At 48.0% G+C, this 27,259-nt stretch overlaps 1 protein-coding gene across 1 annotated transcript in view; it reads left to right on the top strand.

Annotated features, from left to right (window-relative positions):
- CRHR1 (corticotropin releasing hormone receptor 1) overlaps nt 1-27,259 on the top strand; it is a 148,713-nt gene that overhangs the window by 50,797 nt on the left and 70,657 nt on the right. The window contains exon 2 of the mRNA XM_066588102.1: nt 25,229-25,310. Coding sequence (XP_066444199.1) covers nt 25,229-25,310 — 82 coding nt within the window. The remainder of the gene's footprint in view (nt 1-25,228; nt 25,311-27,259) is intronic.

Here is a 27,259-nt window from a genome sequence, read left to right as displayed (position 1 = left end):
GAACAAACTACTCTGATAACAAACAAGCTAGACTAGGAGCAAGACAGAAGGAATGCACATAGCTAACGCTATGACCAGCAACTAATTGTAACAATATTCATTAGGTGCTCAAAGTATAATCTTGAGATGGTTAAGGATTAGAGATGAGCGAACACCAAAATGTTCGGGTGTTCGTTATTCGGAACGAACTTCCCGGGATGCTCGAGGGTTCGTTTCGAACAACGAACCCCATTGAAGTCAATGGGCGACCAGAGCATTTTTGTATTTCGCCGATGCTCGCTAAGGTTTTCATGTGTGAAAATCTGGGCAATTCAACAAAGTGATGGGAACGACACAGAAACGGATAGGGCAGGTGAGGGGCTACATGTTGGGCTGCATCTCAAGTTCCCAGGTCCCACTATTAAGCCACAATACCGGCAAGAGTGGGCCCCCCCCCCCCCTCCCAACAACTTTTACTTCTGAAAAGCCCTCATTAGCATGGCATACCTTTGCTAAGCACCACACTACCTCCAACAAAGCACAATCACTGCCTGCATGACACTCCACTGACACTTCTCCTGGGTTACATGCTGCCCAACCGCCCCCCCTCCCCCCCCCCCACAGCGCACACCAAAGTGTCCCTGGGCAGCCTTCAGCTGCCCTCATGCCACACCACGCTCATGTCTATTTAGAATTGCGTCTGCCATGACGAGGGACCGCAGGCACACACTGCAGAGGTTGGCACGGCTAGGCAGCGACCCTCTTTAAAAGTGGCGGAGCGATAGCCCACAATGCTGTACAGAAGCAATGAGAAATAGAATCCTGTGCCACCGCCATCAGGAGCTGCACACGTGGGCATAGCAATGGGGAACCTATGTGCCACACACTATTCATTCTGTCAAGGTGTCTGCATGCCCCAGTCAGACCGGGCTTTTTAATTCATAGACACAGGCAGGTACAACTCCCTATTATGAAGTCCCTGTCGACCCACAGCATGGGTGGCTCCCTGGAACCCACCGGCGGTACACAGAAATATCCCATTGCATTGCCCAACACAGCTGAGGTAGTAATGTCGTGCTTAATGCAGGTGGGCTTCGGCCCACACTGCATGCCCCAGTCTGACTGGGGTTCTTTATAAGTGTACAGATGTAGTAAAAACTCTGTGTGCACCTACAGCATGGGTGGGTGCCAGGAAGCCACCGGCGGTACATAGAAATATCCCATTGCATTGCCCAACACAGCTGAGGTAGTAATGTTGTGCTTAACCCTTTCCAATCCAATTTGTATATGGTTTTCCTAGGGGGCTTACTCTTTTTCTGCTGTTATACAACGGCGCTATATGCTGGCTAAAGCCAGTACTGCATGAGCTGACACGTAGGATAGGCTCCGACAGCAGAGAGGCTGGCAATATACAGTAAGAGAACCCCGACGGACGTCTACCAACAACGGAGCTGTACAGCCTTAAACCCTAATGTCTTCACAGGTCACAAAGTGGACTGGAAAGGGTTAATGCAGGTGGGTTTCGGCCCACACTGCATGCCCCAGTCAGACTGGGGTTCTTTACAAGTGGACACATGTAGGTTAAACTCCCTGTGGACCCACTGCCTGGGTGGGTGCCAGGAAGCCACCGGCGGTACATAGAAATATCCCATTGCATTGCCCAACACAGCTGAGGTAGTAATGTCGTGCGTAATACAGGTGGGCTTCGGCCCACACTGCATGCCCCAGTCAGACTGGGGTTCTTTAGAAGTGTACAGATGTATTAAAAACTCAGTGTGCACCTACAGCATGGGTGGCTCCCTGGAACCCACCGGCGGTACATAAAAATATCCCATTGCATTGCCCAACACAGCTGAGGTAACGTCAGCTGTAATGCAGGTGGGCTAAAAATTAATTTGATTACACTGTAGGCGAGGGCCCACAAAAATTGCTGTATCAACAGTACTAATGTACATCCAAAAAATTGACCATGGCCAGCCAAGAAGGCAGGTGAAACCCATTAATCGCTTTGGTTAATGTGGCTTAAGTGGTAACTAGGCCTGGAGGCAGCCCAGTGTAACGAAAAATTGGTTCAAGTTAAAGTTCCAATGCTTTTAAGCGCATTGAAACTTATAAAAATTGTTCTGAAAAATTATTTGAGTGAGCCTTGTGGCCCTAAGAAAAATTGCCCGTTCAGCGTGATTACGTGAGGTTTCAGGAGGAGGAGCAGGAGGAGGAGGAGGAGGAATATTAGACACAGATTGATGAAGCAGAAATGTCCCCGTTTTGGATGGTGAGAGAGAACGTAGCTTCCATCCGCGGGTGCAGCCTACGTATTGCTTACGTATCGCTGCTGTCCGCTGGTGGAGAACAGAAGTCTGGGGAAATCCAGCCTTTGTTCATCTTGATGAGTGTTAGCCTGTCGGCACTGTCGGTTGACAAGCGGCTACGCTTATCTGTGATGATTCCCCCAGCCGCACTAAACACCCTCTCCGACAAGACGCTAGCCGCAGGACAAGCAAGCACCTCCAGGGCATACAGCGCTAGTTCAGGCCACATGTCCAGCTTCGACACCCAGTAGTTGTAGGGGGCAGAGGCGTCACCAAGGATGGTCGTGCGATCCGCTACGTACTCCCTCACCATCCTTTTACAGTGCTCCCGCCGACTCAGCCGTGACTGGGGAGCGGTGACACAGTCTTGGTGGGGAGCCATAAAGCTGGCCAGGCCCTTAAAGACTGTTGCACTGCCTGGGATGTACATGCTGCTCGATCTACGCACATCCCCTGCTACCTTTCCCTCGGTACTGCGCCTTCTGCCACTAGCGCTGTCGGCTGGGAATTTTACCATCAGCTTGTCCGCAAGGGTCCTGTGGTATAGCAACACTCTCGAACCCCTTTCCTCTTCGGGAATCAGAGTGGGCAGGTTCTCCTTATACCGTGGATCGAGCAGTGTGTACACCCAGTAATCCGTAGTGGCCAGAATGCGTGCAACGCGAGGGTCACGAGAAAGGCATCCTAACATGAAGTCAGCCATGTGTGCCAGGGTACCTGTACGCAACACATGGCTGTCTTCACTAGGAAGATCACTATCAGGATCCTCCTCCTCCTCCTCCTCCTCAGGCCATACACGCTGAAAGGATGACAGGCAATCAGCCGGTGTACCGTCAGCAGCGGGCCAAGCTGTCTCTTCCCCCTCCTCCTCATCCTCCTCATGCTCCTCCTCCTCCTCCTGTACGCGCTGAGAAATAGACAGGAGGGTGCCCTGACTATCCAGCGGCATACTGTCTTCCCCCGCCCCCGTTTCCGAGCGCAAAGCAGCTGCCTTTATGGTTTGCAGGGAATTTCTCAAGATGCATAGCAGAGGAATGGTGACGCTAATGATTGTAGCATCGCCGCTCACCACCTGGGTAGACTCCTCAAAATTACCAAGGACATGGCAGATGTCTGCCAACCAGGCCCACTCTTCTGAAAGGAATTGAGGAGGCTGACTCCCACTGCGCCGCCCATGTTGGAGTTGGTATTCGACTATAGCTCTACGTTGTTCATAGAGCCTGGCCAACATGTGGAGCGTAGAGTTCCACCGTGTGGGCACGTCGCACAGCAGTCGGTGCACTGGCAGCTTAAAGTGATGTTGCAGGGTGCGCAGGGTGGCAGCGTCCGTGTGGGACTTGCGGAAATGTGCGCAGAGCCGGCGCGCCTTTACGAGCAGGTCTGACAAGCGTGGGTAGCTTTTCAGAAAGCGCTGAACCACCAAATTAAAGACGTGGGCCAGGCATGGCACGTGCGTGAGGCTGCCGAGCTGCAGAGCCGCCACCAGGTTACGCCCGTTGTCACACACGACCATGCCCGGTTGGAGGCTCAGCGGCGCAAGCCAGCGATCGGTCTGCTCTGTCAGACCCTGCAGCAGTTCGTGGGCCGTGTGCCTCTTATCGCCTAAGCTGAGTAGTTTCAGCACGGCCTGCTGACGCTTGCCCACCGCTGTGCTGCCACACCGCGCGACACCGACTGCTGGCGACATGCTGCTGCTAACACATCTTGATTGCGAGACAGAGGAGGAGGAGGAGGAGGAGGGTGCTTTAGTGGAGGAAGCATACACCTCCGCAGATACCAGCACCGAGCTGGGGCCCGCAATTCTGGGGGTGGGTAGGACGTGAGCGGTCCCAGGCTCTGACTCTGTCCCAGCCTCCACTAAATTCACCCAATGTGCCGTCAGGGAGATGTAGTGGCCCTGCCCGCCTGTGCTTGTCCACGTGTCCGTAGTTAAGTGGACCGTGGCAGTAACCGCGTTGGTGAGGGCGCGCACAATGTTGCGGGAGACGTGGTCGTGCAGGGCTGGGACGGCACATCGGGAAAAGTAGTGGCGACTGGGAACTGAGTAGCGCGGGGCCGCCGCCTCCATGATACTTTTGAAGGACTCAGTTTCCACAACCCTATACGGCAGCATCTCAAGGCTGATGAATTTTGCTATGCGGACGGTTAACGTTGGAGCGTGCGGGTGCGTGGCGGCGTACTTGCGCTTGCGCTCGAACACTTGCGCAAGCGACGGCTGAACGGTGCGCTGAACTACACTGCTGGATGGGGCCGAGGACAGCGGAGATGAGGGTGTGGGTGCAGGCCATGAGGCGGTAGTGCCTGTGTCCTGAGAGGGGGGTTGCATCTCAGTGGCAGGTTGGGGCACAGGGGGAGAGGCAGGGGTGCAAACCGGAGGCGGTGAACGGCCTTCGTCCCACCTTGTGGGGTGCTTGGCCATCATATGTCTGCGCATGGTGGTGGTGGTGAGGCTGTTGGTGTTGGCTCCCCGGCTGAGCTTTGCGCAACAAAGGTTGCACACCACTGTTCGTCGGTCGTCAGGCGTCTCTGTGAAAAACTGCCAGACCTTAGAGCACCTTGGCCTCTGCAGGGTGGCATGGCGCGAGGGGGCGCTTTGGGAAACACTTGGTGGATTATTCGGTCTGGCCCTGCCTCTACCCCTGGCCACCGCACTGCCTCTTGCAACCTGCCCTGCTGATGCCCTTGACTCCCCCTCTGAAGACCTGTCCTCCTGAGTAAGCGTTGCACACCAGGTGGGGTCAGTCACCTCATCGTCCTGCTGCTCTTCCTCCGAATCCTCTGTGCGCTGCTCCCTCGGACTTACTGCCCTTACTACTACCTCACTGCAAGACAACTGTGTCTGATCGTCATCGTCCTCCTCACCCACAGAAAGTTGTTGAGACAGTTGGCGGAAGTCCCCAGCCTCTTCCCCCGGACCCCGGGAACTTTCGAATGGTTGGGCATCAGTGACGATAAACTCCTCTGGTGGGAGAGGAACCGCTGCTGCCCAATCTAAGCAGGGGCCCGAGAACAGTTCCTGGGAGTGCTCCCGCTCCTGAGCAGGTGTTATTGTAGTGGAGTGAGGAGGCTGGGAGGAAGGAGGAGCAGCAGACAGAGGATTCGGATTGGCAGCAGTGGACGGCGCAGAACTGCGGGTAGACGATAGGTTGCTCGAAGCACTTTCTGCCATCCAGGACAGGACCTGCTCACACTGCTCATTTTCTAATAACCGTCTCCCGCGTGGACCCATTAATTGGGCGATGAATGTGGGGACGCCAGAAACGTGCCTCTCTCCTAATCGCGCAGCAGTCGGCTGCGACACACCTGGATCAGGAGCTTGGCCTGTGCCCACACCCTGACTTGGCCCTCCGCGTCCTCGGCCGCGTCCACGTCCTCTAGGCCTACCCCTACCCCTCAGCATGCTGTATTACCAGTGATTTGATTTCACAGGCAGGAAATAAATTGGCGCAAGACTGCAGGCCAAATATAATTTTTGCCCTTTTTGGAAAACGAAAGGCCCCACTGCCTCTAGTGAATGAATTATCTAAGTTTAATAACTGTGCTGTGTCCCTGCTAATGTGTCACAGAACGTGAGGGTAGCAGAGTTATTATAACTCTGGCAGAGCAGGTATTTTTTTCCCAATTAAGGAAAGCAAATGGCGAAGCCAGCAGTAAAGCGTAGCTGGGTGCGTCTGATTTAGCAATGTTGTTCACGCAGCTCACACGTGTCCACAGCCCTTAGGACGGACAGAGGCTGGACAAATAGATTTGTTTTCAGTTTTTTGGCACCAAAAGGCAGCACTGCGTATATTCAATGAATAACAACTGTGTTGTCGCCCTGCCTATACAATTCTTTCCCTGCAGTATCAATGGAGGGTGCAATGCTCTGCAGAGGCGATTTTGAGAAGCAAAAAAAAATGCAGCACAGCTAACAGCAGCCTGGACAGTACTGCACACGGATAAATATGGCCCTAGAAAGGACCGTTGAGGTTCTTGAAGGCTACACTCACTCCTAACACTCTCCCTGCCTATGCAGCACTTCTGTCCCTAATGCCAGGTGCAACGGTCTGCAGAGGCGATTTTGAGAAAAAAAAATTTGCCACTGCTAACAGCAGCCAACACACAGCTATCAGTGGCCCTAATAAGGACCTTTGGGGGGTCTTGAAGCCTACACTAACTACCAATTCTTTCCCTACAGCAGCTCCGGTACAAACAGCACTGTCCCTCATCTAACTCACACCGCATCTGAGGCGAACCGCGGGAGGGGCCGACTTTTATGTTCGGGTGACACCTGATCTTCCCAGCCACTCACAGCAGGGGGGTGGTATAGGGCTTGAACGTCACAGGGGGAAGTTGTAATGCCTTCCCTGTCTTTCAATTGGCCAGAAAAGCGCACTAACGTCTCAGGGAAGGAAGTGAAAGTAACCAGAACACCGCATGGTGTTCGTTACGAATAACGAACATCCCGAACACCCTAATATTCGCACGAATATCAAGCTCGGAAGAACACGTTCGCTCATCTCTATTAAGGATATATATGCATTTTGAGGCTACCAAACCTCTTGCTCAATTTTTTGTTGGTTTTACAATAAACATAGAAGTTAAGCAAAATTTTCCAGGTTGCACCTCATACCCAATTTTTTAGCTTTTCTGGTATGTGTTACTTAGACATCCACTGTGAAGGTTGTGACGGTTGCTCGGGGCTCACTGCACCTGATATACAGAGAACTGTCTCCTATTTTAGGGTGGTTTCACAGCTACACTCGGGATTCCACTTTCCCGCTCCGTACAGGGGGCAGGAAAGGGGATCCCTGGACAGAAAGGACGGAACCAAACAGCGTTGAAAAGGACCCCATTGACTCTAGTGGGGTCCATTCAGTTTCTGCTTAGCTGCCCGGCTTTTGGACAGAAGAAAAAGCCCGACGTGCAGTGCACCTTTTCTTCCGGTATTTTGGGCCAGACCAGTGATGGAATGTCCAACTGGAGGGTCCAACGCAGAAGTGAAACCAGCTTAAAGGATTCAGTCCATACACTCCTACGAAGCATATTGTCCGCATGTCTTTCTTTCTTATTCGGGTTGCTCCACCTTCTTATGCTATACTTTTCTCTATAGCATACGCTTCTTTTCTCCTACACGTTCCCTTTGATGCCTTGAAACATGATATTATGTGACTCCTTAGGATGCCAGTAAAAAGACGAGGAAAACCGTTCAAGCGACGCAGAATCGGCAGTGGATGCCTGTTTCCATTGAACATAATGACATCCGATGACAAGAATGCGTTAAGTGTTTAATAAAGATTGTTATTTTCTTGCATTGTAGAGGAACCACAAGGGCTTATTTAATTGTCCTCTGTACCTGGTCGTTGTGCCGGGGAAGTCGCTGCTGTGCTCTATTAGGTGCTAGAATCCATCTAAGTGCTTTCTGCAGAGATAAGGATATATTGCAGAAAGGGTCGTGAACAAAATACATTCCCGTCTGAGGAATTTGTGCTTAGCACATAGAAAAGCCTTCCCTCGCAGACTCTAAAGCTCAACCTTTTGCTTCCGAATTAAAATTTCCCAGCTAATGAGAAATGTACAACTCAGGCCAAAGTAATCAAAACTCTGCAGAGTAAGATGCAGTACATGAAAATCTCATCCCAGAAGAGGGCCGACTCGTATATTCAGCTTATTAAAATGACAAACTGCCACCTTTCTCTTTTTACATTTTGGGGACTTTATTGTTTCAAGGCAGAATGTGCCCTCAGGGATACGATGACACATACGGCATTGATGGAATATCATTAGGTTGTCCACTTAGTTGGGGTGTTACTGCTACAGTAGAACAAAGTGGCAGTAGTGCTAGCAAAGCACTGCAACCCTTTGGCTCCTTTCCATTTTACCGTGGCCAACTTTAGCGTCATGTAACCTGTACAGCTGCATAGGGTGCTGGCCACCAGCTTGTAGGTGGGAGCACCAGGCAGATGCAAGCTGGGAGACGAATGACCCCATTAGGTCCGCCTAGCCAGATGGTCTAGTTCCTCCATGCAGTAACGTCTTATGGAGCTATATCCTCATCCTGGCTCTGTTTCCTCCACTCTAATGTTTCCTTTGGCACCCCAACAACATAATCACTTAGTTCCACTACTGTATTTATGTTCTGAGCTTGGTTTTGGTATTGTATCTATGTACTGAGGTTAGTTCTGGGATTGTAATGTATCTATGTACTGCATTTGATGTGTGCAGTATTTATGTTAGGAGCTTGTGTTTGGTATTGTATTTATGAACTAACCTAAGTACTAACCTAACTCTTGAACTAACCCAAGTACATAAATACAATACTAGGACCAAGCTCATAACATAAATGCATCATAATATATATATATATATATATATATATATATATATACACACATTACAAATCTAGAACTAATCTATGTGCTGAATTTAGGTTATGAGCTCGGTTTAGAAGCTTGTTTCTGGTATTGTGTTTATGTACTGAGGTTGGTTTGTGCTGTATTTATGCTATGAGCTAGGTTCTGGTGCTGTATTTATGTACTAAGTAGTCCTGCTAGGCTTCCAGTGCAATATATACAGTATATATATATATATATATTGCACTGATAGACAGCCTAGCAGGACTACTTAGTACATAAATACAGCACCAGAACCAAGCTCATACCAAAATACAGCACCAGAACCAATATATATATTTTATTTATTTATTTGTTTTTATTATAATGGGGAGCAAAACAAATTCTGCACAGGGTGCCATCTAAGCTAGAGCCAGCATCTTTTTCTCAGAGGTTGCATACCCTAGTTACAATCTGTGTACACTGCGTTTGAGCCTTCCTTCCTAAGTATATGTCAGGAGAATTATCCTCTGCTATAGGCTACTGAGTAGGCATAAATTGGTGTACATCAACCATAGGATCCCATTGCAACTCTCCCTATTTTTTCTTCTTTTACTGTATGGCTCTGTATAGTATAGTTACGTCTACTTTGTTATTCCATACAAGGGGGAGGGGGGGGGGGGGGACAGCTCCACAAAGGCCACTAGGATTGCACAGTCCTACAGGACAAATCACAATGAATGTTCCACCATGTCAGTGGCTTAGTCCTATTCAGACTCCGTTATTTCCTCCATCCAGGGGTCCCGTCAGGGTGTCGGTTTAAAGTCCTGAAAACAGCACCACTGAACATAATGTATATTGACTAATATGGAAAAGTGCAGAAAAGGAGACCAATAGGTTCACCATGTGATTCTTTCTAGCACAAAATGCCAGATATTAACGGAAACCTGCCAAAACGGAGACCGATTGTCTTCCGTGGGCTGGCTGCATAGCCTTGTAGCCCCACTAACTCTACCACAGCTTTTCCTTGTTGCCATGTCCCCCACACGTCCCTTCAGATTCACCTCCTGGCTCTTTGAATCTGTCAAATGGGCAGTCTCTTTGACTCACTGCCAATGGATGACATCAGATTTGATTGACAGTGAGCAATGCAGACCGCCCACTTGACAGGTTCCAACGCAGAGAGCCGAATCTGACTTGGAACTGGCTGAGAGGAAGTAGGAACAAAGAAAAAGCATCGGGAACACAGTGCTAAGGGCGGCTTCACACGGGCATATGTGCCAAACTGTTTGCGATAACGTGTTTTTGCGCAGTAAAGGTCGCGCTATTTTACTGTACTGTTTGCGCTGTCGCGGGCCGTTCACATTGGCGTGGAACACACACCATGCCATGATTTAAAAGGCCGTGCAGACTAATTAGTCCCTGGTCTTAACGATTTCTACGCGAAACTGTGTAGTTGATTGCGTAATTTTGCAGGGATCGGTTGCGCATTTGTGCACCCCCATAGACTCCTAGGGTACCTTAGGAGTAGGTTGCGGCATGTCCTATTCTTGTCTGTTTTTCAGATGAGTATAGCACTGGTCAATATACAGTTTCCACACATTGGACGGCACCTAGACAGGATGTCCATGTGCTGTACGATTAGAGTTGTGCCTGAGAATCTCGGTCGCAACTTTTTTTCAGTCCGTGTGCATGTAGCCCTATTTAAGTACCTTTATTAACTGCATTATGTGTGTGTGGGGGGGGGGGGGGGGGTGTTGGCTTCCTCTGGATCAACATAGGCTGAACCGGATGGACGTATGTGTTTTTTCGGCCTCCCATATTATGTTACTACCGTGTTTCCCCTGAAAATAAGACAGTGTCTTATATTAATTTTTGTTCAAAAAGGTTTAACCTTTTTACATGTATAGCTGCCTGGACACTATTTAAATTGACTTTTTTTATTAACTGTTAGCAGGGCTTAATTTGGAGTAGGGCTTATAGTTCAAGCATCCTCAAAGAGCCTGAAAAACCAAATATTCTGAAAAAAAATCATGCTATGACTTATTTTCAGGGGATGTCTTATTTTCAGGGAAACAGGGTATGTATTACAGAGCTGATACTTGTATTGGCTAACAAGACGATTGATGTATAAGTATAATCTTGTGGTTGGCCCACACCGCTGTCACCTCCGGAATACTTTTGTCTTTTTTCTACAAGACTATTTAACACCATGCTGACTTTTCCCGGTTAACATCTTACCGCGCCATTTTTGCTGCACATCGTTAATTACATTATGAATAACATTTAATAGCGAGTGCTTTCTGCCCGCTAATGGAGGCTGAATTATTTTGTATTGTTAAAAATGTAATTGCTTTTGGTCTTTTCTGGTTTTATTACACATAAAGAAGAGGGGAGAAGCCTGTTCTCTGGTGAGATTTAATACCAAGCCCATCCGAGCGTGTCCTCCAGCACAGCTGGAAATGAGCGCTGCTTAAAATAGGAAGAAAACTGACATTACGGGAAAAAGCCGTGAATAAATCATGTGGTAAGGGGATTATTCCGATGTAACGTATACATCCGTGTTCCCTGTCACATGTACAATGCGGGGAGAACATGGGATTACTGTCCGTCCAGACCTGTTCACATCCCCCCCGCCTCGTGTGGGCGGTAAGTGACGTGTGGTCAGCAGAGCGCGATCTTGCTTGAAGGCTTTTCCAGAAATATAACCATTCTGTTTCACGAAACCTTCAATTTTGAACATAATAGGGCCGTCAAATTTTCTTTTGAAGTCCAGTCTGAGGTGCAATATCGATCTGCGTGGATGAAATGTTGTTGTATCTCCGATCCTGTTGTTAGACCTGAAGATCGCCGTTACCTGAGGTGCCTGGCCAGTGGCAGATGAAGTAGACACTAGTTCTTGGGCTGTTTCCCAAACTTGGGTCTCCCCCTTTTTTTAAATGGTTTGTCTGGTTGCAATTTAAAGGGGTTGTCCCCAATTTAAAGACGACCCCTCTTCAATAGGGTTAAAATGAAGGGGTTAAAATAATAAACTGAAACATACTTACCCCTCCATGGCTGGCGGGATCCAGCACTGTGGGATCCGGTGGGTGATGAGATCACTAAAGTCAGAGGAACTGAGGTTGCAGCATCAAGTTCATAGAATGGTAGAGTTGGAAGGGACCTCCAGGGTCATCAGGTCCGACCCCCTGCTCAGTGCAGGATCACTAAATCATCCCAGACAGCTATTTGTCCAGCCTTTGTTTGAACACTTCCATTGAAGGAGAACTCCCCACCTCCCGTGGTAACCTGTTCCACTCATTGATCACCTCACTGTCTAATATCTAATCTGTGTCTCCTCCCTTTCAGTTTCATCCCATTGCTTCTAGTCTTTCCTTGTGCAGATGAGAATAGGGCTGATCCCTCTGCAGTGTGAGAGCCCTTCAGATATTTGTAGACAGCTATTAAGGCCACTCTCACACATGCGCTAATTATCGCTTCGAACACCGCTGTAATCACAGTATAATGCTCCTATTGACTTCAATAGGGCCTTGCAGACATGCAATCGAACACGCCGTTTTCTAACACCACAATTTTCAAGCTGTCTGCTCTATTTTGACGCATTTTTGTACTTTTTAACGCACCTCATCAGCAGTCACAATGATAGGGCGCGTTAAAAACCTGTAAAATCACAGCATTTTGCTGACCCTGTGTGTGAGAGTGGCCTAAGGCATCATGTCCACAGGTAAAATAAAATTTTAAATCCGCAGCGGATCACCCGCACGCGTGAGCCGCGCCCCATAGGGATGCATTGGACACCCGCAGGTAATTAAATACCTGCGGATGTCATTTTCCCTTGAGGCGCAGATTGCATGTGCGGGAAAACACCCGCAGCATGCTCCATTTTCGTGCAGGTCTCCCGCGGGGACGGCTCCTGCAGGCTTCTATTGAAGCCTATGGAAGCTGTCCGGATCCACGGCACACCCGCAGCTGAATTCCTGCTCTCCGATGTGGGATTGCGGGAGAGCAGGAGTAAAAAAAAAAAGAGTGCACAGCGCATGCGCGCGGCACGCTGCCGGCATGCTGTGCATGCGGGCTTGAAGAAAGAAAATCCGGCCGTGACGGAGGGCAGATCCGCAGCGGCCGGACAGGTGAGTAATTCTTATTTTTAGGCCTCATGTCCGCGGGAAAGGAGGGACCTGCTGCGGGATTCTGCATGAAGAATCCACGGCGGGCCTGATTTTCCCCGTGGACATGAGGCCTAAGTCTCCTCTCAGCCTTCTTTTTTGCAAGCTAAACACTCTCAGATCCTTTAACCGTTCCTCATAGGACATGATTTGCAGACCGCTCACCATCTTGGTAACTCTTCTCTGAACTTGCTCCAGTTTGTCTTTGTCTTTTTTAAATTGGGGTGCCCAGAACTGGACACAGTATTCCAGATGAGGTCTGACTAACGAAGAGTGGAAGGGGAATAATTACCTCACAATTCTGGGATGTATTAAGACTCTGTGCTTCTCTTAATACATCCCAGAATTGCGTTTGCCTTTTTGGCTGCTGCATCACATTGTTGACTCATGTTCAGTCTATGATCTATTAGTATACCCAAGTCTTTTTCACATGTGCTGCTGCTCAGCCCAATTCCTCCCATTCTGTATGTGCTTTCTTCATCTTTCTTGCCCCGATGTAGGACTTTGTATTTCTCCCTGGTAAATACCATATTACTTGCCACATACTGTTCAAACTTGTCTAGATCTTTTTGAATCCTCTCTCTCTTCCCTAGTGTTAGCTATCCCTCCTAGATTTGTGTCGTTGGCAAATTTGATCAGTTTCCCATCAATTCTGGTCTCCGGATTATTTTTAAAAATGTTGAACACCACTGTGCCTAGTACAGAGCCTTGTGGTCCCCCACTTGATACATTCTTCCACTTGGATGTGCAGCCATTTATGACGACTCTTTGAGTACGATCACTCAGCCAGTTGTGAGAACAAAAAATCGCGGCATACTCAATATTTCAGCGATTTGCAATTTTTTTTTTGTAGCCCATGTTTCCCTATGGAGCCTCATAGTTTATCACATTGCATCTCACGAACAAGCGATTTTCGTGAGATGCGAAACATTTCCCTCCCCCTAAAAAAAACGATGGCTGATTGGTTTATCTAGCACTACTCAGCCAATCAATGCAGCGCTCAATGAACCAATGCGAGGGCTGTGATTGGTTAATCCAGCTATGCATTGGCTGGCTGAGCAGAGTTGGAAGAACCAATCACGTTGTGGAGTTGGGATTTATGAATTTGCTGAACCACGGCATTGATTGGCCAATTCATAAGTTCAGGACACACAGCAGAGCTCCAGACAGCAGCAGGAGGACCCGGACCAAGCCTGCTAGGTAAGTATTCCCTTTTTTTTAGGGAATACAGCTATGGCTTATTTTAGGAGTAAGGCTTAACAATCTCGTGATACAATCGCACGTGTTTGTGGAGGGTGATGGGGATAGTGTGCAGGGTGATGGGGATAGTGTGGAGGGTGATGGGGATAGTGTGGAGGGTGATGGGGATAGTGTGGAGGGTGATGGGGATAGTGTGGAGGGTGATGGGGATAGTGTGGAAGGTGATGGGGATAGTGTGCAGGATGATGGGGATAGTGTGGAAGGTGATGGGGATAGTGTGGAGGGTGATGGGGATAGTGTGGAGGGTGATGGGGATAGTGTGGAGGGTGATGGGGATAGTGTGGAGGGTGATGGGGATAGTGTGGAGGGTGATGGGGATAGTGTGGAGGGTGATGGGGATAGTGTGGAGCGTGATGGGGATAGAGTGGAGCGTGATGGGGATAGTGTGGAGCGTGATGGGGATAGTGTGGAGCGTGATGGGGATAGTGTGGAGGGTGATGGGGATTGTATGGAGGGTGATGGGAGTTGTATAAAGGGTGATGGGGGTAGTGTGGAGGACGAAGGGGGTTGTGCAGAGGATGATGTCTTGCATCGCGAGTGTTTGTATATCTAATGTGCTGTCCAAGACAACTCCTCTTCTTCCAATGTGGCCCAGATGCACCAAAAGATTGGACCCCCCTGTTCTACATCTATTCTTTGCACTCTACCCCCCCCCCCCCCCCCCCACCGCGCACCACTTAGTCCATTGCATCGTCTCTTCTCCTGCCTGCTCCGGCTGTTATCTCCCGCACCTCCTGTCTGGGCATCACCCCGCTGCACCCCTGACTTCTCTCTTATCACACCGCTGTCACCCTATGTCTCCCTCTCCGGTACGGCAGCGCACTCGGCTCTCAGCCCTTCTATCTGTACTGCGCAGATGACACAACTATCACTCAGACTGCTGCAAGAGAAATGTATTCATTACTAGTCCCTGTGTTTGCAAGTTAAAGAGGCTTGGAGAGGTCCATCAGTCATCCTGGCACTGCGTTGTCAGATGGTCCAATGGATTGTAAGGCCGGGGGGTGGGGGGGCGAAAACGTCTGCTGCCTGGATAGCAACAGCAATTGCTGCCTTCCCCTCCTTGACATCAACTAACAAGCGTTCCTATTAGCGCGGCGTGCATTATAAATAGCACATATTGACATTTTAATTGTTATTATCTCCAGCAGCAGTGAAGGGCCATCACACGCCGGCTCTGGGAGCAACGAAATGTAGATTTTATTATCTGATTTGTAGCATTTGCTCTCCTTGGTATTGCTGTCAGAGATAGCTGCATCATTATAATGTAACCCATGTGGGCAGCCAGCTAACAAAGCCGGACCTGCTTTGTCTCCTATATAAGAAGCTAATCGTTTCAACCCTAACTTCGGGGGTTTGGCTGATGTCTCTATTGGGGGTCCTTGGTAGATCTATATGACCCAATGATAATAGCTGTAGTTTTTTAGGCTATTCTAATTCATTTTCTGCTGCAAATATGTATTCTACAGTGGTATTTATATGGTTATAGCGAGGTACTTACTGCTATTTTTAAGTAGAAGTATCATTAAAAAGGTTGGCCACTTGTAAACTATTGATGCCCTATCCTTAGGATAGGCCCCTACTACTAGATCAGTGGGGATCTGCCACCATCTTCGAAAGCTTTTCGCTGAGTTAGAGTGCTGGTGCACTGAGATGATTTCTACAGGAAGCAGACAGCTCCATTCCCATTGCAGTGGCCAGGTTTGGTATTACAAGGAAAGTTTCCATTCACTTCAATGGAAACTTTGCATGCAATACCAAGCCTGGCCACTGCAGTGGAAATAGAGCTGTCTGCTTCCTTCAGAAATCAGTGCAGTACACAAGCACACTGGCCATTCAAACAGCTGATCAGTGGGGGTCCAGGTTGGCAGACCACCACCTGTCTCCTACTGATGGCCTATCCATCAATAATTTACAACTGGGCAATCCCCTAAATGATTAAACGATTGTTCGAATAAAGAATAGTCCTAGTCAACGCTGTTAGCACAAGCAGGATATATACTGAATGGCCATTTTATTGGAGCTCCCAGGCCCTTTCACAGTTAGCGCTTCCCTTCATGGAAATTAGAGCCGTGACCCCGGAGTGCAGCATAAAATCACGTGACAAGTTTTCCATGGATCAGGGGGAATCCTTATGATAAGGGAAAATCCAGCGACCTGAGCGACTTCCAACAAGGCTGGGTCATTGGTGCTAGACTAGCCAGGGCCCGGATTTCACTGTCACACATATAGGGTTTTTTCGTGCAGCAGTGAAGAATATAACGAGAATCGCAAAATCAAGGGAAATGTCAAGCAAAAGGAGATCCTGTGAATGTAAGCAACGTCACAAGAAAAGGAGTTGAAGGAGGATGTCAAGAATCGTTTTAATGAACAGACTTGACTGCACAGTCAAGAAAACTGTAAATCGATACAATGCTGGTGCTCCAAATATGCAACTCGTAGTTCCTTAGCACAGATGGGATATAACAGCTCATGACCAGTTCCAGTGCCAATGCCAGCTCCAAAGGCAAGACTCCAGAGTGCAAAGGAGCGCAAAAAGTGTATCACGAGCAGTGCAGATATATTTCCTGGTCAGATGAATCCACATTTCTGTTGCACTGTGCTGATGGGAGATCAGAATTTGGCCCAAGCAGCATGAACCGATGACCCCTTCCTGTCAGCTGGTCAGAACATGTCACTTCCATCTAGTTTGTGGCAACTAAAAGAAGTTTCCTGTCCACAGGGGCCGATATGCCTGCAGAGGTACTTCAACACCTAATGGAATTATTGCCATTGCTGCCGATCTGAAGGCAAAAGGAGATCCAATGTTCTACTAGATGGGGGTCTTTAACAAAGTGGCAATTCGGTGTACATTAAAGATAAAAGAAACCAAGGGCTTATGTAACATAGTCGCAGCACAAATTTCAAAGCAATGGATTTATCCTTCTTTTAGGCAAAATGCACACTTAATTTTTGCATACATGGAGGACAGGGCAAAGATGATAATTTAGTAAAGATGGTATTTGGGGTTTATAGTACTTAGGGTATGTTCACACAGCAGAATCAACCATGGACTTGTCCACGTAAATTCCACTTCTAAAAACTGCGTCAAAATCCACGTTTTCTGCTAGCAAAGCTTAGCAGATTTGATAATAATTTTGGTGCAAAATATGTGCTGAAACCAGGGGCGTAACTAAAGGCTCAGGGGCCCTGATGCAAAAGGTGAGCTGGGGCCCCCCCTCTATCTGTATCTGTACCCGTACCCATACCTAAACCATGCTGCACAGAGGCATAATTTGAAGCTTCTGGGCCCCAATGCAAAACCTGTAACAGGGCCCCCAACTATAATGCTTTATTCATAGTACTGGGATCGCTATATGGAGAGGAGAGGCCTTATGGGCCCCCTAAGGCTCCTAGGCCCGGGTGCAACCACATCCCCTGCACCCTCTATAGTTACGCCCCTGGCTGAACCCCTCATTAATATATGAATGGGCTCTACGGCTGCTGTTCAGACAAGCATCATGATTTCCGTAGTTACATCTGTGAGGCACCTGAGGAGCACATATGTAATATAGTTATGATCCCTGTGATAGATTTACCGTAATGATGGTCAGTAAAATTAAATCTTCATGCTTTAATAAGTGAAAAGATTTTATGTAAACCATAAAAACAGCAAGTTAATACGTTTGGGACTCAATTTGATTCCTTAATCATAACAACCGTTTGCGCAGTTACATCCTTGCAACCCGTCTATTCTGATTAAGGATTCGTCAACTTGCAGTTTTTATGGTTTGCATGCCATGAGTTTTTAAAATCTGTTCACCAATTAAGTTTTTAATCTTTACCTTCAGTGCTGCAATCTACGGTTGTTACAATGTATCCTTACCTGGGAAGCAGTATGTTCACTCCTCCTTGCATCGATGCGTGTAACCTCTTGTATAAATGGGAGTGAGCTGATCTGTTCTTTGTATATGTATACTGTGAGTACTACAAGAGTATGGTTCTTATATAGCATCTCGGACTAGTAAAGACTAAAGTCTTGCTCTGATGCATTCAGAGCCTTTGTCAAAGGTTTCCATTAAAATTCAGGATGAAATAGCGCCGCAAGCAGCACCACTTCATTCAGGACATCCAACGAAAGTCGAATGCATCCCTATGAAAGTCAACAGGATCCATTTGGTTCTGTCGTAGGATGGATCTGTTCCGGCCAGGAATTCCGTTTTCCTTTTCCAATGACAGAACAGGAAAATGGGATCCATGTGAGCAAGTAATTCTTTAGAGTTCAACTTGTCATGTAGTTTATGAACTGTTATATTAGTCCCACTATTCCTCTGGCTCAGGCTTGCCCAAATGCTGACTGTGGGTCACAAGTGGCCTGGCAGGCAAATTCTGGTGGGCAGACGACATGACTATGATATCAAGAGGAGAGTTGCTAGCCTCCTAACATCATAGTCATGTCACAGTCCTTGGCATAGTCATATCATGCTAGCCACGAGTCGTAAACTTTGCTGGGTAAAGGATAGAGATGAGCGAGTATACTCGCTAAAGGAAATTGCTCGAGCGAGCATTGCCTTTAGCGAGTACCTGCCCGCTCGAGACCAAAGGTTTGGGTGCCGGCGGCGGGCAGGGAGCTGCAGGGCGGAACGGAGGGGAGATCTCTCTCTCCCTCTCTCCCCCCCGCTCCCTCCTGCTGACTGCCGCTACTCACCGATCCCCCGCGCGGGCACCCGAACCTTTGGTCTCGAGCGGGCAGGTACTCGCTAAAGGCAATGCTCGCTTGAGCAATTGCCTTTAGCGAGTATACTTGCTCATGTCTAGTAAAGGACCTTCAGAAAATGAAAGGCATGTGACCAGCCGCGCTATGCAACAAAGGAGGGGATAGCGGGGATCAGCTGTGTGACTTGGACTATGCATTGAACATGCAGCTGCTGCCCTCTATTGCCTCCCTTGCTGCATGGCCAGTTACATGGCTAGTAGTCAATTTAGGGAAGGTCCTTAGAGCAGTGGTGCAAGCAGCAAGGGGCAACTTGGTGATAGAGAGCTCACAGGAACGCCACTTAGATCGGTGGTCGCACCTCAGTAACCCACATCCAGGCCAGAATTGTGGTAAAACGTAACAAATCTGTATTGTGGTGCTAGAACAAAGAACATAATAACAGATTCTTCGTACTGTTGTTAAGCATCACGGTACACACGTATGTCAACATATTGACTGGCTAAATAACACATGTTGTCTCTCTAACAAAGGCCTAGTGCCTAAACCATATAACACAGATCATCACTTGTTTTTACCCAGCAGGGTGTCATCCTAGGGGGCGTCCTCCCCTGTCAGGACCTTGGCTTTCAGACACCATTTGGCTCCACGCTCCTCAGAGCTACAGGCTCGCAGAGACCTCAAAGGGTCCTCTCTCAGGGACTCTGAGTGCAGCAGGTCTGGAGGTTTTATTTCCTTTCTGCCGCACCCACACACTGGTGTTTGCTCTAATTTACTAGTAGAATGACTGCTCTACTATCTTCTGCTGGATACACAGAGGGTGGCAAAAATATGGAAACACTGTACGAAATGCATGCCTTAAATTACATGGGATTATAAATCAGATTTTAATAAGACCTGTAAAGACTAATATTAAGTGGAGGTAATATGACACAGATGCTGCCAGGCAGAATTGAACATCTGCCCAATCAACAAGGTTCCAGGGGTTTGAGCCGCTCAGCTGCTGTTACCAGCTGGCTCTCAAAACCACCCAGAGCAGGACAAGAGGTGAAGTCAACACAAATTGGCGGCAAAGCTCTCAGCCAAGCAGGGTTCAAAAGGGAAGCTCAGTGCTTATGATTAAAATCCCTTGCATTTCATACTGTGCTATTTTTGTCCACCCCCTGTGTGTGTGTGTATATAATATACCCAGCTTCGCCTGAGTTATGTTGGTCCAGGTGTTTACGTGTGGTTTGAATGGAAAATTGTATTAAGTCGAGGTTACTTAAGAGAAACCGAGGAATAAAATATGCATACACATAGAGGAGCAGTAGATTCTCCTCAGACTGCATGTACTGATGTCCCTCTGCAGTATGTGCCACCCCTCCCACTCTCCTCACTATTTACCCTTAAAGGTAACACACCTTTTTATTCGAATTTAACCCCAGACTGGAGGTTGCAGACCCTTCTCAGCCTTAAAGGCATGCTCCATCTCTGCAGTCCATGGCCGCTTCCTTATGTACCTTACAGGTTTTTAGTATATACACACACAAAGGTCAGCTATATTCTCCGCAGTATATACACATAGAGGTGAGGTAGATTCTCCTCAGTATATACACATAGAGGTGAGGTAGATTCTCCTCAGTATACAAATCATTTCTCTACGCTTTATGGTTTCTGAGAAAAGAACTATCTCATGTATCGCAGATTTTTCATGCTTAGAATTGAATATTGAAGTCGCGACCCCTTTACTTTGCCTATTTAGGATGTAAAGAATGGTCGTGGCAAATTTCATGTCTGTGCGGTTCAGATGTCTGTTATTAGTTACATTACATAGGGGGTCCCTTACTTTGGCACTTAGAATTTAATTATCAAGTTGCAACCCCTTTGCTTTTCCTATTTAGGACCTAAAGAATGCTCGTTACAAATTTCACATTTGTACGATACAGATGTGTGTTATTAATTACATTACACAGAGGATCACTTAAAGGGGTTGTCCCGCGCCGAAACGGTTTTTTTTTTTTTTCAATAGCCCCCCCGTTCGGCGAGAGACAAACCCGATGCAGGGGTAAAAAAAAAACAAACGGATAGTACTTACCCGAATCCCCACGCTGCGGCGACTTCTTACTTACCTTGCTAAGATGGCCGCCGGGATCTTCACCCACGGTGGACCGCAGGTCTTCTCCCATGGTGCACTGTGGGCTCTGTGCGTTCCATTGCCGATTCCAGCCTCCTGATTGGCTGGAATCGGCACACGTGACGGGGCGGAGCTACGAGGAGCAGCTCTCCGGCACGAGCGGCCCCATTCAGAAGGGAGAAGACCGGACTGCGCAAGCGCGTCTAATCGGGAGACTAGACGCTGAAATTAGACGGCACCATGGAGACGAGGACGCTAGCAACGGAGCAGGTAAGTGAATAACTTCTGTTTGGCTCATATTTAATGCACGATGTATATTACAAAGTGCATTAATATGGCCATACAGAAGTGTATACCCCCACTTGCTTTCGCAGGACAACCCCTTTAATTTTGCACTTAGCATTGAATAAGCAAGTTGCTACCCCTTTACTTTTGCTATTTAGCGCATAAAGAATGGTTGTGCCAAATTTCATGTTTGTACGACACCGGGAAATTAGATAATTATATTAGGTACATTACATAAGGGGGCACTTACTTTTGCTCTTAGCATTGAATAATCATTTTGTGACCCCTTTACTTTTCCCATGTAGGACCTAAAGAATCGTTGTGCTAAATTGCATATTTATTTGACACTTGGAAGCTAGAGAATTAGTGGCGAGCTAGTCAGTGAGGGCTTTCACCTTTAGGCCTCGTTCACACGAGCGTGGTTTTAGAGCAGTATGGGTGTGTGAAAAAAATTGCATTTATACTCACCAAAAATTACGCGAATGGCAGCTGCGTTTAAAAAAAGCATAGCTGCTCCAGGAGGAGAGAGAAAAGAAGCCCTGCAGGGCTTCGGGATTTCTCCATAGCAGGGAGAGAGAGGGGGACTATGGGGGGGGGGGTTAATCCATAGCCCCACTCTCTTTCCCTGCTCTGGGGATCCCTGTGGGATATCCCCATAGCGCAGAAAGAGTGGGCAAGGCTAGAAAGGGGCGGGGCTATTGGGCTTCTCACAGGAATTCCCCATAGCAAAGAGAAGGGGCGTGGCTAAAGGGGACGGTCCCTCTAGCCCTGCCCTCTCCTCTCATGCTCTCCGGGAAGCCCTGTAACCCCACTCCTCTCTCTCCCCCCACTATAGGGAAATCCCTTGGCGAGTGAGGTGGATAGAGTCCCCTACTGCCCTCCGTTGCTGGAAAATTGCCCAGCAGCGGGGGTTGGAGGAATTCCCAGCTGCTTACAGCAGGACATTTAAAACGTGCTGCCCAGAAGCCCATTTTAAAAGTCCTGTTGTAAATTCTTGTTAGTCCCCGCTGAGATTACGTGAACCCTCAGGGCTTCCCCTCATTCCCGCGGGGACTAACTGGAGTTTACATCGGGACATTTAAAATGTGCTTCTGGGCAGCACGTTTTAAATCTCCTGCTGTAAACTGCAGGGAATTCCTTCCATCAGCAGAAATCCTCCTAATGAGATTTGTAATCTCATTTTCCTGTGCAGGAGTTTCCATAGACTCCTGCTCCCACAGGAGTCTATGGAGACATCTGCACAGCACCAAAAGACAGGTCAGGTCTTATGTGTTCTCGCACCATGGACTGCAAGCTTTGCAGTCGCATGTCCTATCTTTGATTGGTGCAAGTATTTAGCGCATCTAAAACTCCTTCGTGTGAACGCTTCTATAGGAAAACATTGGTTCCTATAGAAGCATTCTTTTGCCTCTAATGCACGAAAACAGCGCTCGTGTGAACGAGGCCTTATATGTATAAATGTACCATAATGCTTTGTGACCTTACAGTAATAGAATAGAGTGGCTCACTTTGTAAGTAAGCAAATAAAAACCTATCTGCAGCCCCAAGGGGTTCGCCCAATGTTACTTCTGGCCCCTACCTTCTGCCAAGTTGTGCAGGCCTCCTGTAACTTATCATATCTATGTCCTTACGATTGCCTGAAGTCTGGCAGTGTGACAACTTTTTCATTAGTGCTCCATAGATCTGATGTCGAAATCCCGGCAGAGTGGCATCTGCTCTTCCCATGGTCACAATAACCCGTATTTAGTTCCAATTTACCAAAATAGTTTAATAGACAATTGAGAACGGTGGAACAATAGTCACACGTGTGGGGTGGCTGCATTCTGCTTAATGGTAAATTGGAGGCTGGCATGTTTCATGATGGTGTGTGGGCTTTGCCGGCACCAAAACGCGTCGTATAGAAGTGGCTGTCCATGCATTTCCTCCACTGATTTAAATGATTAGCCGGCTGCAGACTTTCTGCTGTCCCTGCCTGGGTCCAATTAGAGCAACAAATGAAGCTTAATGAAGGCTTGGAGATGCGTGTCACATCCATGTAATGCGCTGATCATTTGAGTCCTAAGACACCAATCTCCTAACACTTCGCTGTCATAAAGGCCCGGAACAGATTGCACCGTGTCATTGTCACTCCGAATAGATAATATGCAAGGCGATATTATGATGGGTAAAGCGGGTAATGTATGAATGTGCAGACGGATAAAGCATATTGTCAGAGTGAGAATAAGAGATATGGAATCGCAATTCTCTCTGCATTGATCAACAATGAAGCTGATGAGGATTTGGTGACGATACTCTATAAATACAAGTCTAGAAAGTTATTACAAGCAGTAGTCAGTGACTAAAAGGGGCTGGACTGGAATAACATGGCTGACTTCCTGTTGCATAAACTGCTAATTGGTACTAATGCCTATTAGTAGGTTATTAACCCTTTCCAATCCAATGTCGGGCCTGCCCCGACATCATCATTTCCCTCCAGAGCTCTGATGTTGGGACAGGCCCGACCTCAGTGCAGGAGTGCATCTGCACCCGATCATCAGACACATCAGGTGTAGATGCACTCCTGCACTGGTCCTCATCAAGGATCCCCGAGGAGAAGGCAGAAAGGGTTAAAAACCCTTTCTGCCTTCTCCTTTACACATTACATAGCGCTCAATTAGCGCTATGTAATGCACAGAGATTCCGGCCGGCGATCATGTGACCGACGGTGTTTCCTGACCCCCAGCGGTCACATGAACGCCGAGGTGGGAGCCTGCAGCGTGGGGGGAATGCGGAAGTATTACTTCCGCATTCTCCCTTCTGCCTCCCGACTCGGCGATCATGTGACCGCTGGGTGCCACCTGACCAGAGCGGTCACATGATCGCCGAGCCGGGAGGCAGAAGGGAGAATGCTGAAGACGCTGGACAGGTAAACAGGTCCCCCCACGGTGCAGTGAGCACCTGCACCCTCCTGAACTCTGTCAGTTCAGGAGGGTGCAGAGAAAATGTATTTTTTCTCATCTATTCTCCCCAGCTCCAATTTATTTGGAGCTGGGGAGAATAAATGAGAAAAAAATAAATGGATTGGAAAGGGTTAATGCGTGTGAGCCATAGGGAGCTATATTCAGAGAACAGCGGGTGGTCTGTTCTCTGAATACATTCCTTTTGTTCTGTTTCGTGGCTGACACAATGTTATCAGCACTCCCCGCGGAGAACACAGCGTGAAGTCCCTGCTATCAGCTCATCTGCCGAATGATGGATTTTATGCCGAACATAAAATCATCGTTTGGCAGAAAAGTGAAAGATAGGCACATTTACATGCAACGATTATCATTCAAAAGATGGCTTGAGCAAATTTTGAGCGATAATCGTTGTGTGTAAAAGGGCCTTTAGGATCACATGAGCTGGGGCTGATATCATAACATCACTCCAGATCCAATCCCCCAATACAGCTGGCACGCCATGACAATTATGGAGGACATTCAGATGTGATTCCAGTAGTTGTAACACAATAATCACTTACTATGACCTGCAGCAGCATATCTGTGCATCTGTCTCCCTCATATCCTCTTCATAGACATCTATGGGCTATCTGAGTTAGCACCCACATCCTGTCACCCCTCTTGGTGTGTTTGTTACTAGAGATGGACTTTCCTTGACAACAGGCAGTGGACAGCAAGTTAGAAGGAAAAGAGAGACCCCTAGTGGCCAGTACTTTAAAGTACATTTTGTGCACAAAAATGTCATTTTATGTAAGAAGAATAATTTGTGCTTTTGCTAGATATCACATAAACACAAGTTTGTTCAAACTACAGGGACTATTTATACATACTGAACAAGTACGTAACTGTAGGTGGTGCAAAGGTAGCAGTTGTCCTAAGCCCTGGTCTCGGAGGGGTCTAAAGCCTCTCTGTCACTTAAGACGTCACCAGAATTACAAGTAGGTGGGCACCTGTACAGAATTTGCACATTGCATTGAGCCAGACAATCTGGGTTCAGTCATTACTGTGGAATCAGCAGGCCTGGCATGGACTGCTGATACTTGTAGTTTCACAAACTGAATGCTATGCCCTGTACTGTATGGTTATGTATGGAGCTGTTGGATAGTAATATATCGGTTCTGTCTTCCATTAAAGGTCGTGGCAGCGGGAGTCAGTCTTGCTCTCACCTCTATCCCGGACCAGTGCGAGATTCTGCAGAATAGTTCTAACATTACAGGTGAGTCATAAATGTGCAGCGGGGAGCGCAGATGATTCACCGCCGGGGCTCCACATCAGGTAGGTGTTTTGTTACTGATCTAAGCTGGATTTTGGTGATAGATAACAAAGCCGCCGCTCGGGGTGCCGGTTCGCATCCATGCTGTTTATGAACGTCTGACAATGAAATGCTGATTTATGTGCTAAGCACAGCGAAGACGAGCTAATTATATAATGAGATGTACAAAAAGTGCGGTCATAGTAAATAACATTTCTCATCATCTACTTTCATCCTCATATCATTGCTTTCATTTCAAAACATGCAAGATGCCGTTATAGGGATTGTAGCAGAGTTATGTCCTATCCACAGAATAAGGAATAACCTGCTAAGACCCCCACTGATATCAAAAGCAGGTATCCTGTGTCCCCCTTTGATGGGGCAGATGTAAATACCCGAGCGCTTGCTGTGGGGCTATCTGCACTAGTCCCTTTCAAAGGAAGGGAGCATCAGTGGGCTTGCGCAAGCAGCGCTCCATTAAGGCCTCATGTCCACGGGCAAAAGAACAATGAAAATCCGCAGCGGATCACCCGCACGCGGATCCGCACCCCATAGGGATGCATTGACCACCCACGGGTAGATAAATACGCCCGGATGGTCAATAAAAGTGAATTAAAAAAAATCTGGAGCATGAAAAAAAAATGAACATGCTCCATTTAGGTGCGGGTCTCCCGCGCGGACGGCTCCCGCAGGCTTCTGTTGAAGCCGTCCGGATCCGCGGGAGACCTAAAATCAGAATATACTCACCTGCTCCGGATCTTCCCTTCTTCGCGGCTTGGTCTTCTCTCTGTCGCGGCCGGATCTTCTTACTTTGGGCCAGTGGAAGTGCCCGGCGCATGCGCACGGCACACAGCCAGCATGCCGAGCACATCAGCCAGGCCGAAGAAAGAAGATCCGGCCGCGACGGAGAGAAGATCAAGCCGCGAAGAAGGAAAGATCCGGAGCGTGCGGAGAGGTGAGTAATTGTTATTTTCAGCCCTCATGTCCGCGGGGCAGGATGGACCCGCTACGGATTCTCCATGGAGAATCCGTAGCGGGCCTGATTTTCCCCGTGGACATGAGGCCTAAGTCTTCTCCTCACTGCAGGGGTGTAGTAAGCCCACATTAAGCGGACACAGGACCCCTATTATCATTGGAGGTTGCAATGGTGAGACCCCCACGATCAGCAAGTTATTTCCTATCCTGTGAACGACCGAATTTGCGCATGTTTTTGCACACGTATAAAATACGCACGCGCAATACGCAGAGACTAGCGCACATAAGTACTTGCAGGTATGCGCAAAACACTATGCATACCTGCCAAGACCGGCACTCCATTTGCCTTAATGGACATTTAAATCAGGGCGGGAGTGATTCCTCCGCCCAAGTGAAGAAGTGGTGCCTGCACAAAAATGCACAGTTTTGAGCAGGCATGCGCGCAAAAAACACTCCTTTAGGCCGACTGCACACGAGCGGGTCGGATTCCAGATGCAGGATCCTGCACCAGAATCCGACCCTATGCCCAGCCAGTGACCCTGCGTACATATTTTTTCGCGCCGATGCGGATTACGCAACTTTTCCGCAATGAAGTGCTGAGGGTCGAATGGCTTGCATTGACTTCAATGGAAGCCGTCTGAGCGGAAACCACTCAAAAATAGAGCATGCTGCGATTTCTTTCTTTTTTTTTTTCCTCCACGAGCGGAAAATCGCGGTTGATTTCCGCTGGTGTACAGGAAAAAGCGCTTTTCCATTGCATGCTATGGGCGATATTTACTGCAGAATCCGGAGGCGGCTGTCTGCTCCAGATTTCACAATGCAAATATGCCCGTGTGCAGCCGGCCTTACTGCGCAAATACGTTGCGCAGAAGCGAGTGTTTTTGCACTTACGCTCCGATTACATAACAGGCAAAGAAACACTGATTGTGACCGGCACC

The sequence above is a fragment of the Eleutherodactylus coqui genome, chromosome 13 (genome assembly GCF_035609145.1).
Source record: "Eleutherodactylus coqui strain aEleCoq1 chromosome 13, aEleCoq1.hap1, whole genome shotgun sequence".
Taxonomy (NCBI): domain Eukaryota; kingdom Metazoa; phylum Chordata; class Amphibia; order Anura; family Eleutherodactylidae; genus Eleutherodactylus; species Eleutherodactylus coqui.
The sequence above is the reverse complement of the archived record's forward strand: the minus strand, read 5'-3'. Positions and strand labels throughout refer to the sequence as shown.